The 14196-nt window shown below is 46.3% G+C and overlaps 1 protein-coding gene across 1 annotated transcript in view; it reads right to left on the reverse strand.

Annotated features, from left to right (window-relative positions):
- LOC108683189 (dnaJ homolog subfamily C member 13-like) overlaps nt 1–14196 on the reverse strand; it is a gene marked incomplete at its 3' end in the record, with an annotated part of 42827 nt that overhangs the window by 19527 nt on the left and 9104 nt on the right. The window contains 14 exon segments of the mRNA XM_047882515.1: nt 208–384; nt 1705–1912; nt 3003–3112; nt 4280–4387; nt 4852–5034; nt 5855–5863; nt 6746–6832; nt 7376–7508; nt 8273–8441; nt 9096–9234; nt 9808–9987; nt 10749–10956; nt 11884–11963; nt 12213–12933. Of these exon segments, the coding sequence (XP_047738471.1) occupies nt 208–384; nt 1705–1912; nt 3003–3112; nt 4280–4387; nt 4852–5034; nt 5855–5863; nt 6746–6832; nt 7376–7508; nt 8273–8441; nt 9096–9234; nt 9808–9987; nt 10749–10956; nt 11884–11963; nt 12213–12933 (2512 nt within the window).

The raw sequence follows: 14196 nt of genomic DNA on the forward strand, positions 1-14196 counted from the left end.
GGTAGTACCACTCCTTGAGGTGCAGTGTGCTGGTAGTACCACCCACCTGGTAGTACCACTCCTTGAGGTGCAGTGTGCTGGTAGTACCACCCACCTGGTAGTACCACTCCTTGAGGTGCAGTGTGCTGGTAGTACCACCCACCTGGTAGTACCACTCCTTGAGGTGCAGTGTGCTGGTAGTACCACCCACCTGGTAGTACCACCCACCTGGTAGTACCACTCCTTGAGGTGCAGTGTGCTGGTAGTACCAGCCTCTATACAGTTGGAGGAGGTGGGTAGGTGGGCACGCTGGGTGTGTAGGTGGGCCAGGGACATGAGGTCAGTGAGCACCCGCACCCCGCCCCCCTCCAGCACCTCCCGCACGTTGCCCCGGTGCAGGATCAGCTGATAATATATTATAATGTTAGAATAATTACCATATATCATATATATATATAATTATCATATATTATACCACATATATATATATATATATATAATTTTCTTATATATGTAGGTATATAATTTTCAAATTATTCCTAACAATTTCGATATTTGGGTAGTATCCTATTTAACATTCAAAATGTCGTTAACAAAATAAAAATGTCCATCGGCACGCTGATTTTTGATTTGCCAGGGCAAACGAAAAATATTGTTCGATATATTGAAAAACTAATCAAATTGCCATTAAAACAAATTCTCTAGTCTCCAATGAAACCTGCCTAAATGAAAAAATTTTGCCAAAATATACTAATATATAGTAATATATACTAATATATATATATGAGGTTCTTTACCGTGCCTTCAGCACTGACAGGCAGACACTCACCAGCCGCCCTTGCAACACGTTTTCTGGCTGAGCTTAAGCCTTGCTTACAGTCAACCCGCTTTTTCATGCGTTCCGTAATATAAATATAGTATCAACTTAAAGTCAACGCTGTCCTTCAGTCCCCTTGACTGTCTAAGACCAGACCACTTCTAAGAATCCTGAACCGATGGACTGATAGCATAGGGTGTAGTCAAAACACGAGCTGTGACAGTGGCGCTAACGAACAGATGAGAAGTGAAGTGATTGATTGACAGTGATACTAAATGCAAAATAGTAGTGACTCAGATCTAGAAGACAGCCTAAAAATTGGAGTGTGTACCAGGAAAGTGCTCATTAGGTACCCAGACAGTGAACCAAAAGTGGAAATGGAACCCGGTACACAACCCAGCGCAACATCTACGCCCGCTGCAACGCACGCCGCTGTCGGGCCAACATCGGGATCATCGACGTTGGATATGGTAAATAGCCGACCTGCTATGACATACGTTCTGAGCCCGAATTAGATTCCAAACTTTCGTGGTCATGTATTGCAAGGCGAGCCACCGGCATCGGTCGGTACGGCTGAAACGGACGTGAAAACATGGTTGGATCATATGACTATTCATTTTGAATCCACGGGGTTGACTGACGACTGTAGTCGTATCCAGCAATTGGCACAACACACCCATAAAAATGGGGTGATGCACGAACGGTCGTAAATAAATACCTTAACGATGATCACTTAGGCTTTGCATTTGAAGAGGTGAAAAAGGACCTCCTACTCACGTACTCAGGAGTCACATGCGTTTCTTTCGTAGACACGTGCCAGCATCACACGTCACGCACCTTACTAAGGAAGACCAGCAGTCTGTCCCGCTCCTGGCAGTGCTGGCAGCGTGCCAGCATCTGTCACGCACCTTACTAAGGAAGACGAGCAGTCTGTCCCGCTCCTGGCAGTGCTGGCAGCGTGCCAGCATGGTGACGATGTATTTAGTGTCGTTGAAGGGCCCGATGTCATCATGGTGAAGGCCGTAGACGAGGGCCATGGCCTGCAGACACAAGCACTTCATCGGCACTGCGGGCGTCAGCAGGAACCGGTGGTACAGGTCGTTGAAAAACTCAGATCTGTAATTATTAATAGTTATTAGGAATAATTAGTTAATATTAATTATTAACAGTGTGACAGTTATTGCTGTTATTGTTAATAATTATTATTGATAGTCATTATTATTATTGATAATTATCATTAATTGTTGTTGCTGGCGTCAGCAGGAACCGGTGGTACAGGTCGTTGAAAAACTCAGACCTGTAACGTTATTATTGATGTTATTGTTAATAATTATTATTATTGATTTATTGATGGTCATTACTTTTATTGATAATTATCATTAATTATTTAAATTTACAATACATATTAATTTATTCTGTAACGTAATTATTGTTGTTATTAATTATTATTATTTAAATTTATATTACATATTAATCGTATTTGTAATGTAATTATTGCTGTGATTTTTATCAATAATTATTGAAATTTATATTAAATTAATGTATTCTGCAACGTAATTATTGTGAATAACTAGTATTATTTATTATTGAAATTTACATTAAATATTAATGTCTTCTGCAACATAATTATTATTATTATTTTTTATTCATTATTGAAATTTATATTACATATTATTATAATCTGTAATATAATTATTATTGTTATTGTTATTAATAATTGTTATTATTGCTAGTTATTATTATAATTGATAATTATCTTTAATTATTGAAATTTACAATATATATTAATGTATCCCTGTTATGCATTTATTTTTATTATTATCATTATCATTAATTATTATTAAATCTGAAATTATTGTTAAATATTTATGTATTCTGTAATGTAATTATTGTTATTATTATAATTTATATTACATATTAATGCATATATTTATATTTTTTATTTAAATAATAGCACTTTGCTGGGTACAAAACAGTGTGTATGAGTCCTACACTCACGACTTGCGTATGGGGGAGTCCTACACTCAGGACTTGCGTATGGGGGAGTCCTACACTCACGACTTGCGTATGGGGGAGTCCTACACTCACGACTTGCGTATGGGGGAGTCCTATACTCACGACTTGCGTATGGGGGTCCTACACTCACGACTTGCGTATGGGGGAGTCCTATACTCACGACTTGCGTATGGGGGAGTCCTACACTCACGACTTGCGTATGGGGGAGTCCTGCGCCTGCATGGCAGAGTCCTGCTCCAGCAGGATGCGCAGGTAGTAGTCCCCGATGCGGATCTCTTCGTTCAGGGATGCATACTCAACCTGCGGGGTTAATAATATAAATAAATATGTATTTATTTATTATGTATCATAATAAATACGTATTTATTTATTATGTAGGCATATGTATACATAAAATAATTGTTTATAATATATATAACCTGCGGGGCGAGGGGAGGTGAGAGCGGCTGGCATATGTATCATTATAATCATTTTTTATAATATAATTAAACACAATGTGTTCTACGTTAATCAACTGCAGCATAACATACAGGCTATCATTGTCATCGGACGTTAGCCAAACTTTTCAGCATATCTGAAAATACAGCTTGTCTCACTGCTTTATTATTGCATTATGTTTCAGTTCATCGAAACATCAGTTCACGTAGAGAAAAGATAATTTTATTTAAATATAGATCAGTTTAAAAAGAGATACAAGTTTGAAATTACCAAAACCAGAGAAACATATTCATATCATTACTCTGCTTGATAAGTTTTCAAAAACACAGCCACGAGTTATAGCAATAGGTACAGAATCGCTAGTTAGGAGAACGGAAGTCATTCCGCTCTCATTACTTACTACAGTACTAGCCTTACTGTAGAGGTGGGGTGAACATGAGTGGTAGAAACCCATGTAGAACCTCACTGACTGTAGAACTGGTGTGTACATGGGTCAGTTTACCCCCATGTAGAACCCCACTTTCGAACTGACTAACCGACTCTCAGCCGCTCTGACCTGACCTTGTGCTACCTCGCAACCGCTGAAGTTAAGGTCCGACATCAATGTTACTACGACAGTTAAGTCAGACGTGGCTGCTCCAAAAAGACCAAAAAGAACTCTCGGTATGTACTATAACCGAAAATGTGCCCGCTAGATAAATAACTAATGCTATTAATAGTGAACGATCACCATCGTACACACCATCACTGAATAAGGGGCACCTCACCTCCCACCAGGACACCTCACCCCTCACCTCGAACTCCTGGTAGTTCCAGGACACGGCCCCCTCGCCGGGCACCTCACCCCTCACCCCTCACCTCGAACTCCTGATAGTTCCAGGACACGGCCCCCTCGCCGGGCACCTCACCCCTCACCTCGAACTCCTGGTAGTTCCAGGACACGGCGCCCTCGCCGGGCACCTCACCCCTCACCTCGAACTCCTGGTAGTTCCAGGACACCGCCCCCTCGCCGGGCACCTCACCCCTCACCTCGAACTCCTGGTAGTTCCAGGACACGGCCCCCTCGCCGGGCAGGTCGCGCCCCTCAGCGAACTCCCGCAGCTCCTTCTCCAGCGCCACCCGCAGCTCCTCCCGCGTCTGCGGGGTCGTGAAATATACTTTCATCTCTTCAGAATCACGTAAGTATTAAGATTATAGGATATAATTAACTAAAATATACAAGTTATTCAACATAAAAATATTAAGTATTAGGTTTATAGAAGAATGTTGGGGAGTTATACCGCGGCACTCGCCCCCGGGGCACTTACTCCATAACAGTGGCCCCGTGACACGTACCCCGTGGTTCCAGACGAGATTGGTCATCCCGTGACTCCCCGTGACACGTACCCCGTGGTCTCAGATGAGGTTGGGCAGGGCGTGACTCCCCCGCAACACCCAGTGACACCCCGTGACACTAACCCCGTGGTTCCAGATGAGGTTGGGCACCCCGTGACACTAACCCCGTGGTTCCAGAAGAGGTTGGGCACCTCGTGACACCCCGTGACACGTACCCCGTGGTTCCAGATGAAGTTAGGCACCCCGTTACACCCCGTGACACTAACCCCGTGGTTCCAGATGAGGTTGGGGAGGGCGTGGTCGCGCTGGAAGTTGTAGTAAAAGAGCGGCCAGTTGGCGGTGGGCTTGAGGTGCTCGCGTCTCTTGCGCAGCACTATGGGACGCTCCCTGAACCTCTCCTCTACGGTCTTCTCCCGACGCAGACGCTGCTTCCAGTGCTGCACCGCCAGCTGTGCGGGGGAGGGGCGGGGTAGTGGGGTGACGGGGGGTGAGGAGTGACAGAAGTAATATCAGGCATGACGGGGTAAGAGTTATGAGGTGTGACAGAAGATGAGAGGTGACGGGGGTGTGGGGTGACGGGGGTGTGGGGTGACGGGGGTGGCAGCAATGAAAGTTGGAGTGAGGTGACGAATTGTGGCAAGCCAAATTAATCAATAGAATACGAAAAAAATACATGCAACCAACGGTTACCAGCCAAGGAAGCAAGAAGCAAGAGTTGTATGTACGGTCATGCATAACCAAATATCAAGATGTAGTCAATAAAATAAGAGGAAAATAACCAAGGCAATAGATGGACATTTGCATGAAATGATGAAACAACTGCTTGATTAAATCGAGGTGCGGGTACAAATAAAGCAGTCACTGCAATAAACATATCCGTTTTCTAGGAAGTGATGCGTAGAAAACTTTTTCTTAGCTATGACTCATGTAAACACCAAATTCAGGTTTGATATTCAAATGTCCTGACCACTGACCAGTTAAAAAGTTTTAAGTCTAAGTTTTGAAATTATTATGAACTTTAAAAAATTCACCGATAATAAATAGGTACATATAAATCTAAGATAAACATGGCATTTGGTGGCATATACAACTACTGATACGAGATCGGGTTATTGGGATAATGCGCTAAAAAACCTGCGAGTTACTTGAATTGAAATTCAACCCAAAATTATAATTTTTCAAAAAGTTATTATTCTAAATTCATTGTTATTATAGTTCGCAGCATATTTTCTTGTAAAATGTGAAGAGACATTCACAGGCAAGACTTACCAAGTCCTTCTGTGCAGCATAAACAAAAAAAAAAAAAAAGTTACAAAAGCAGTGATGTTTGTTGCTTGCTCTGCAAAGCATGTGCAAGTGAGAGGTTTGTGCAACAAACTCCCTCAACAACTCACGGCAGGTTCTTGGAGAGAACTAAACTACCGACTAACTAAACTAAAGCTCCCCGACTAACTGAAAAATATAACTCAGTACTCACTGCAGTGAGTGACAGAGAGCGCATTTTCTCGTCGACGAAAACATGAAGTCACGGACGAACAGACAGACAGGACGATGGACAGACAGACGGACGGACGGACATGACGAGCGCAAAAGCGCTTTTTTCCCATAAATGAGAAAATGCGCTAGAAACTCTTCACCGCCTGGCTCTCCCCAACCTGGGCCAAGACCCATGAAGACCTGGTCCCGAGTTGGGACCCCAAGCGTCCCTCCCGTGCCCCGACCCCTCTCACAACCCGAACCTTCCTCCCCACCACCCTCTCGGCACTTCATTTTTCTCGGCACTTCTCGGCCTTGCTGAAGCCTCCGATTTTCTTAGCCTCCCCGCCCTTTCTTTTTTCCTCCCCCCCCCCTTCCCATCATTCGCCCTCCCTCCCTTCCCCTTTTTTGCCCTCTCTCCCTCATTCCCTTCCTTTCTTTTAGGCTCCTTTCCCGGGGCGTCCGCGAACGCCGGTCCACTAACTCACCGCCCTACTATCGAAAATCAGCAATGAAAACCAAAAACACGAAAAAACTATTACCCCATGAGAAATTATTACCCCGTGAAAATTATTACTCCACGAGAAACTATTACCCCCCGACATGTCATGTGCCACATGAGGTGAGTGGTATACTTATCACCACAAGGGCAGAGGTACTCATCATCCCCAGACAGGTACTCACGTCGAGGTGCTTCTCGAGGTACTGCTCGTAGTACTTCTCTATCTGCTTGGTGGCCGGCTGCAGGCTGCGCTCCACGCCCTCCAGCTTCTGCAACACAACACGAGTTACAACACCGGGTCATATGTGCAACACTAGCACATATGTGCAACATAGGGTCATTCGAGCAACACAGGACAAATTACACCACAAGTTACAAAACAACACAAGTTACAACACTAGGGCCTCGCTATCACAACCCGCTTTAGTACAACTACTAACCTACATAAGTACACCCATCGGCATAGGTGCACTAAACGGCCTAAGTAAACCGTAGCGGCTGATTTCTCATCTGTAATTGATGGATTTAGCTGGTAGAGCCCGTCTGTGATTGGCTGACGGAGTTACGAACTCATGTATTTGTGATACTACGGGCCATGGTCCCTACAGCACCGGACCCTTGATGTGCTGGGCACTACAGCACATCAAGGATAATATGCTGTAATATTTTTATGTACTTTCAAAATCGCGAAAAGAATTATAAATAAATAAGTATATAATACATGATTGAGTAATCAAGACCGTGTTGCAGGACCCACTTTAACGCTGTGTTGCAAGAACCTCCTTCAGGATACTAAGGACCCAGCGACTCACGTCCATGTGGCGCTCCACGAGGCGCTCGACCTTCTTGGCGGTGGTCTTGACGGCGTCGCCCACCGCCCGCACCACCGCCGACCCCTGCTTGGCGGCCGCCGCCTCTGCCGCCGCCGCGATCGCCAGGTTGTCCCTGCGAAGGCGGTGGAGTGATTAGTGTTATTGGTCTGCAGTAAACGGCACCGAATCTGCGCTGATACTGCGACAATACTGCGCTGAATCTGCCCTGATACTGCAGTAAACGGCACTGAATCTGAGCTGATATTGCAGTAAACGGCACTGAATCTGCGCAGATACTGCGACAATACTGCGCTGAATCTGCCCTGATGCTGCAGTAAACGGCACTGAATCTGTGCTGATTCTGCGGCAATACTGCGGCAGTATTGCGCTGATACTGCAGCAATACTGCGCCGACACTGCGCTGATACTGCGCCGATACTGCATTAATACTGCGCTGATAATGCGGCAATACAGCGCTGATACTGCGGCAATACTGCGGCAGTATTGCGCTGATACTGCGGCAATACTGCGCCGACACTGCACTGATACTGCGGCAATACTGTGCTGATACTGCGGCAATACTGCGCCGACACTGCGCTGATACTGCGGCAATACTGCGCTGATACTGCGGCAATACTGCGCCAACACTGCGCTGATTCTGCGGCAATACTGCGCTGATACTGCGGCAATACTGCGCTGACAGTTGAGTCTGTCTATGTCGTCCACGGGGACGCTGGCGTCCCTCACCTGGGGCTGAGTCTGTCTATGTCGTCCACGGGGACGCTGGCGTCCCTCACCTGGGGCTGAGCCTGTCTATGTCGTCCACGGGGACGCTGGCGTCCCTCACCTGGGGCTGAGCCTGTCTATGTCGTCCACGGGGACGCTGGCGTCCCTCACCTGGGGCTGAGCCTGTCTATGTCGTCCACGGGGACGGTCTCTGTGCTCTCGAGGGCGGCCAGCAGTCCCCGAGGGAGGATGCGGCCCAGCAGCTCCATGGCCGCCTCGTTGTTGGCCGTCCATAAGCCGACCAAGTGGCGGGACAGCTGCCGCTGACCCAGCAGCCGACCTGAACCATGGTGATTCATTAATACAAATATTCCCATTAAATCAATCATTATTTTTTCACATTATTCTCAAATAATATTAAATTAGAATTAAAAATTTCAAAATTTTATTTTCATGGATAAAATTATCATATTAAAACAAAGTCACTGAATTAGTTCAAATAGGAAGCAAGAGGAGGCAACAAAAAAGGCCATTAAAGAAATGGCTAAAAGGGTCCTTAAGATCCTACAGGACGCGCTTCAAATAAAATCTTCAATATCCTACTGAGAAGGTCCTTAGGCGAGGCTAAAAAAGACCTTGACTAAGGATGCAACATTGATTGGCCCTAAAGAGGCCACAAATATTATTACTTATGAGATCCAAAAGAAGGCCGTGAATAAAGGGGCCCTAAAGATTAGCCCCTGGGAAGCCCAAAAAAGGCCCTGAAGAAACAGGCCGCAAAGTTTGGCCCTTAGTAGGAACAAAATAAGGCCCTGAAGGAGGCCACATAGATTGGGCCTCTTTGAGGCCCAAAAGGAGGCCACAAAGCTTGGCCCCCAGTAGGAACAAAAGAAGGCCCTGAAGGAGGCCACAAAGACTGGCCCGAAGTGGGAACATAGGAAGGCCCTGTAGAAGCAAGACACATAGATTGGCCTTTATGAGGCCCGGGACGGACCGTCGTCGGTGAGGCGGGTGTAGAGGGCCGTGTAGAGGTGGCTGGGGAGAGCGCCCTCGGTGAGGGAGAGCCGCTGCATCATCTCAGGGATGTCGTCGTCCCCCTCCTCGATGACGGCCTTCAGCACCAGCCCCGCACCCTGCCATACATGTAAGTACTTAGCATCCTTATTATCCTTCTTATACTTAGTAGCCTTTGTACACTTGGCATCCTTTTTATACTTAGTATCCTTCGTATACTTAGTTGCCTCAGTATACTTAGTATCCTTCACCCTTACTATCGTTACTTTCCTTTCTATGCTTAGTATCCTTCATATACTTAGTACCTATCTATGATATCCTTAGTAGGTATCCTTCTTATAGTACTTAGTATCTTTCACCCTTACTATCGTTAGTTTCCTTTGTATCCTTACCCTATTTGGTACCATTACTATCCTCTGCATCCTCAGTACCTGGAACAGCTTGTACCTTGTGAGGAGTTTAGGACGTCGTAGTCCACAGTCACGCTGATGCGCCGCCTTCGTCGTCCTCCGTCTCCGAGTCGTCGCTAGGCAGGTCACCCCGCCCTCGGGTCCCGGATGTAACGTACCTTGACCACTGCCAGGCTGGGGTGCTGGAAGAGCTTGTACAGCTGCCTGCCGTGTGCCCCACCTTGACCACCGCCAGGCTGGGGTGCTGGAAGAGCTTGTACAGCTGCCTGCCGTGTGCCCCACCTTGACCACCGCCAGGCTGGGGTGCTGGAAGAGCTTGTACAGCTGCCTGCCGTGTCGCGCCAGGAGCTTGAGGAGGAAGTCGAAGTGGGCGCCGTCGGTGGTCTCGCTGTAGGGTGCCACCACCGCGAACGTCAGGAAGTCCAGCATGGCGGCGATCACCAGGCCCCCAGTCCCCAGGTTCTGGGGGAGAATGGGGGTTGAGTGGGGGTTAGGTCCAGGTAGAGTTAAGTAGGGTTAAGGGAGGGTTAACTAGGGGCTGAAGCTAAGACCCCCGTCCCCAGGTTCTGGGGAAGAATGGGGGTTAAGTAAGGGTTAAGGGAGGGTTAGGTCCAGCTTCTGGGGATCAATGGGGGTTTAAATCGGGTTTTAAGGATGGTTAGGTAGGGGCTTATCATAAGTCTCCCCCATTCCCAGGTTCTGGAGATGGAGAGGGGTTAAATAGGGGTCTAGGGAGGGTTAGGTAAGGGTCAAACACCAGCCCCCAATCCAAGGTTCTTTAGAACCAGGGGGTTAAGTTGGGGTTTAAGAAGCGTTAGGTACCTAGGGGTTAAAGATTAAGGGGAGGTGACAAATATCAGCCCCCAGTCCCCATTTTCTGGGGATGCAGGGGGTTACAGGAGGGGGTTAGGTAGGGGGTTAATCATGAACCCCTCATATTAGGTTGTATGGAGGAGAAATTTTAATTTCTGGATAGCCAGTTTTGAATTTAATTGAACCCAGCTTCCCCAGTTTTTGGGGAAGCTGGGTTCAATTGAAACATTATAATTAATAATAAATATACAATAAAAGAAATATATAAATAAAATATATATATAATATAGGTATAGGTATATACCGTATATTATTCAATTGAAACATATTATAAGTGAGCCTTCAGGACACTGCAACACCTGCACCACAAGTAACACCTGTACTGCAACACAACCACGTGCAACACGCACCACGTGCAACACGAAGTTCTCCATGAGTTTCTCCTGGAACTTCTGCGAGTGCAACAACGATGTTTTGTTGAGTTGCTCCTGCTTGAGGTCGGGGTTGCTATGCATGGGTTGCAGCAGCGCACACAGCAGGTCCAGCGCTGCATGTGTAACCCCAGCGTCACCCCGCTGCAACCCCCGCATCACCTTCAGCCCCACCTTCTCCCGGAACCTGCAACACGCAACACTATACATATACAAGCATACAAAATATACATGTACACCAATATATACACGCAACACTATACATATACAAGCATACAAAATATACATGTACACCAATATATACACGCAACACTATACATATACAAGCATACAAAATATACATGTACACCAATATATACACGCAACACTATACATATACAACCATACAAAATATACATGTACATATACACGCAATACTATACATATATAAGCATACAAAATATACATGTACACGAATATATACAAATACACACAACACTATACATATACAAGCACACAAAATATACATATAAACGAATATATACATATACACGCAACACTATACATATACAAGCACACAAAATATACATATAAACGAATATATCCATATACACGCAACACTATTCATATACAGGCATACAAAATATACATGTACACCAATATATACATAACACTGCAACACAAATACAAAAAATAGCTGCCCAGTTGCAACACTCTGGCTTTGGGGCATCACCCATAATTAATAGAACGTTCACCCATGCACCCAGGTTTATGAACCATTAACCATTTCACCCATTGAAACAATAACTGCATCTGTCGGGGGAACTAACGTAAGCCCGACCGTAACATACGGGGTGGTCCCGTAACTTGTACTTAGTAAGTAACGATAGTTCATTCTTCTCATTTATGTCAGTCAATCACTAGCAAGCGTCCATATCACATGTCACACTATTTCAATCTGTGCGTAGTCTTATACTTCATTGTATAGATTATAATATACTTCATATATAATACTTCATTTTCCGTCATGCGTAAATAAACCATCGCCGACTCATAGAACATGCGGTTAATTCCATTGTATAGCAAGACCTATACCATCCGCCACAGCATCACCCACAATAGGAGTGACACTCACCCAGGGAGGGAAGTGAGGGCAGCGAAGCCAGCTTTAGAGGCCACGAGCCTCCTGAGGGCATGGAACTGCGCCTGCAGCTCCTCAGCAGTCACGCTGCTGAGGCCCACAGCATTGCTGTGCTGCTGTGGCTGCTGTGGCTGCTGAGTGCTGCTACTGGTGCTGCTGGTGGACGTGGTGCTGCTGCTGGAGGTGCTGCTGGTGGGGAGGGTGGAGGGTACTGAGGAAGAGGGAACCATCGTAGAAGGTGCGACGTTTGTTGGGGTTGAAGCTGGGGAAGAAGAGTTTGATGACATCGGGGGTTGGAACACGTGGGTTGTAGAGTTCCCCACGGGGGTTGTGGTGGTTGAGTTTGGGGAGTAAGGGTTATCGTCCCCACGCATGACTATAACCCCTAGAGCCCCGGTGATGAGACGTTCTTTGTTCTCAGCGAAGAAACCATCAACGGAAACAGAATGCAGGAGACCCGAGTACGGGACGTTAGCGTTGAACCGTTCAACGGCCTCCGAAAACGGGCACCCTATAACGGGCTGCTGCAGGAGCCTCAGGCACATGCTCTCCACTTCCTCAGTGACAGGGACCCCAGCAGGACCCAGTCTCTTGCATGGGTCACTAGGGGACATCCGAACATGGACCCCAAGATGTCCTGACCCTCTGGCACCATCCATGAGTGACGCTAACAATGCGTCCCGGTCTGAGCAGGTATAGACCCTGGACCCGCCCGAGACCCACTCGATCTCAAGGCGTTGCGGGTTGTGCTGGCATCGGACTAAGGCATGGATGTCACTAAGGGGTCTAAGGGTCACCAGCCCATAGCTCGTAGGATCCCTCTCCACCAGGCAGGACTCGGACAATGCTAGTATCCTACGTATGGTTGTTGCTCCGTCCCCTACAGCAGTCATGTAGTTTGCACCCATGCCGTTGGGGTTAGGGGATGGACCCCCCATAGGGGGATCGTAGAGGGCAAGGACCGTGCTGTGGGGATGACGGGCCACAGACACCACCTTCTGTACGGGGAACTCGCACAGCGACGTCTGATGGATGTCGTCACTGCACATGGTCAACGTATGGTATGTTAGAATTATATGTCCACTGATGCACTGTATATTAACCTACACATATATTAGGTATATGTCATACATAGTATGTGACCTTATATTATAGATCATACCTAATATATCATACATCATAACGTAATATGTTACAGTATATTTACGCGATCCCTGGTGTGAACCCTAACCTCAGTTATGTCTTGATTGCTTTAAATATTGGCAGAAACTCATGTATTCAAAATGAAAAAAATATTTAAAATTTAACTTGAAAATATCATAACTACGGCTGTGATTAATACCCCCAAATTTTACAGATTCTTCAGGTAACATATATAGGTATTAATTTGTCACAGTGCATCGCCATAACATTTCAATGTATATACACTCAGGCAGCCAAACTATCTTATAAAAAACACTATCGCATTATTAATATTAAATTACTTGAAAATTACTATCTTATTATTTATTATTAATTAAATTAAAAATAACTACCATATTAAAAACACAGCTTCAATCGCTGATGTGCTATTGCACTTGGATTTTGTTAATTAAGACTCCAGTTAACATGGATAACAAGTAATTTAATTTTAGAAATGAACAGTTTTAAAAAAAGAGTCACGTTCAAAATTTCAAAACCAGCGTGCCAACAGATTAATGGTCAATAAACAGTTCTATAAATCTCTCAGGGCACCGCCACAAGATCCAGCACCTACAAGATCTCAAGTGAGGCGGTAAAGAGTCCCTCGATCTCAAGATCTCAAAATCTCACGTCTATGGCCTTGTCCTAATTGAGGACCCCATCCGTCCCCCACACCTGAAGGACCCCATCTCTCTCTCCACACCTGAAGGACCCCATCCGTCCCCCACACCTGAAGGACCCCATCCCTCCTCCACCCCTAAAGGACCCCATCCCTCCCTCCACACCTGAAGGACCCCATCCCTCCTTCCACACCTGAAGGACCCCATCCGTCCACCACACCTGAAGGACCCCATCCGTCCACCACACCAGAAGGACCCCATCCCTCCCCCACAACTGAAAGACCCCATCCGTCCCCCACACCTGAAGGACCCCATCCCTCCCCACACCTGAAGGACCCCATCCCTCCCCCACACCTGAAGGACCCCATCCTACAGGCGAGGACGTGGGTCAGGCTGACACACCTGAAGGACCCCATCCTACAGGCGAGGACGTGGGTCAGGCTGACACACCTGAAGGACCCCATCCTACAGGCGAGGACGTGGGTCAGGCTGACACACCTGAAGG

The sequence above is a fragment of the Hyalella azteca genome, unplaced genomic scaffold, assembly GCF_000764305.2.
Source record: "Hyalella azteca isolate HAZT.00-mixed unplaced genomic scaffold, Hazt_2.0.2 contig10622, whole genome shotgun sequence".
NCBI lineage: Eukaryota > Metazoa > Arthropoda > Malacostraca > Amphipoda > Hyalellidae > Hyalella > Hyalella azteca.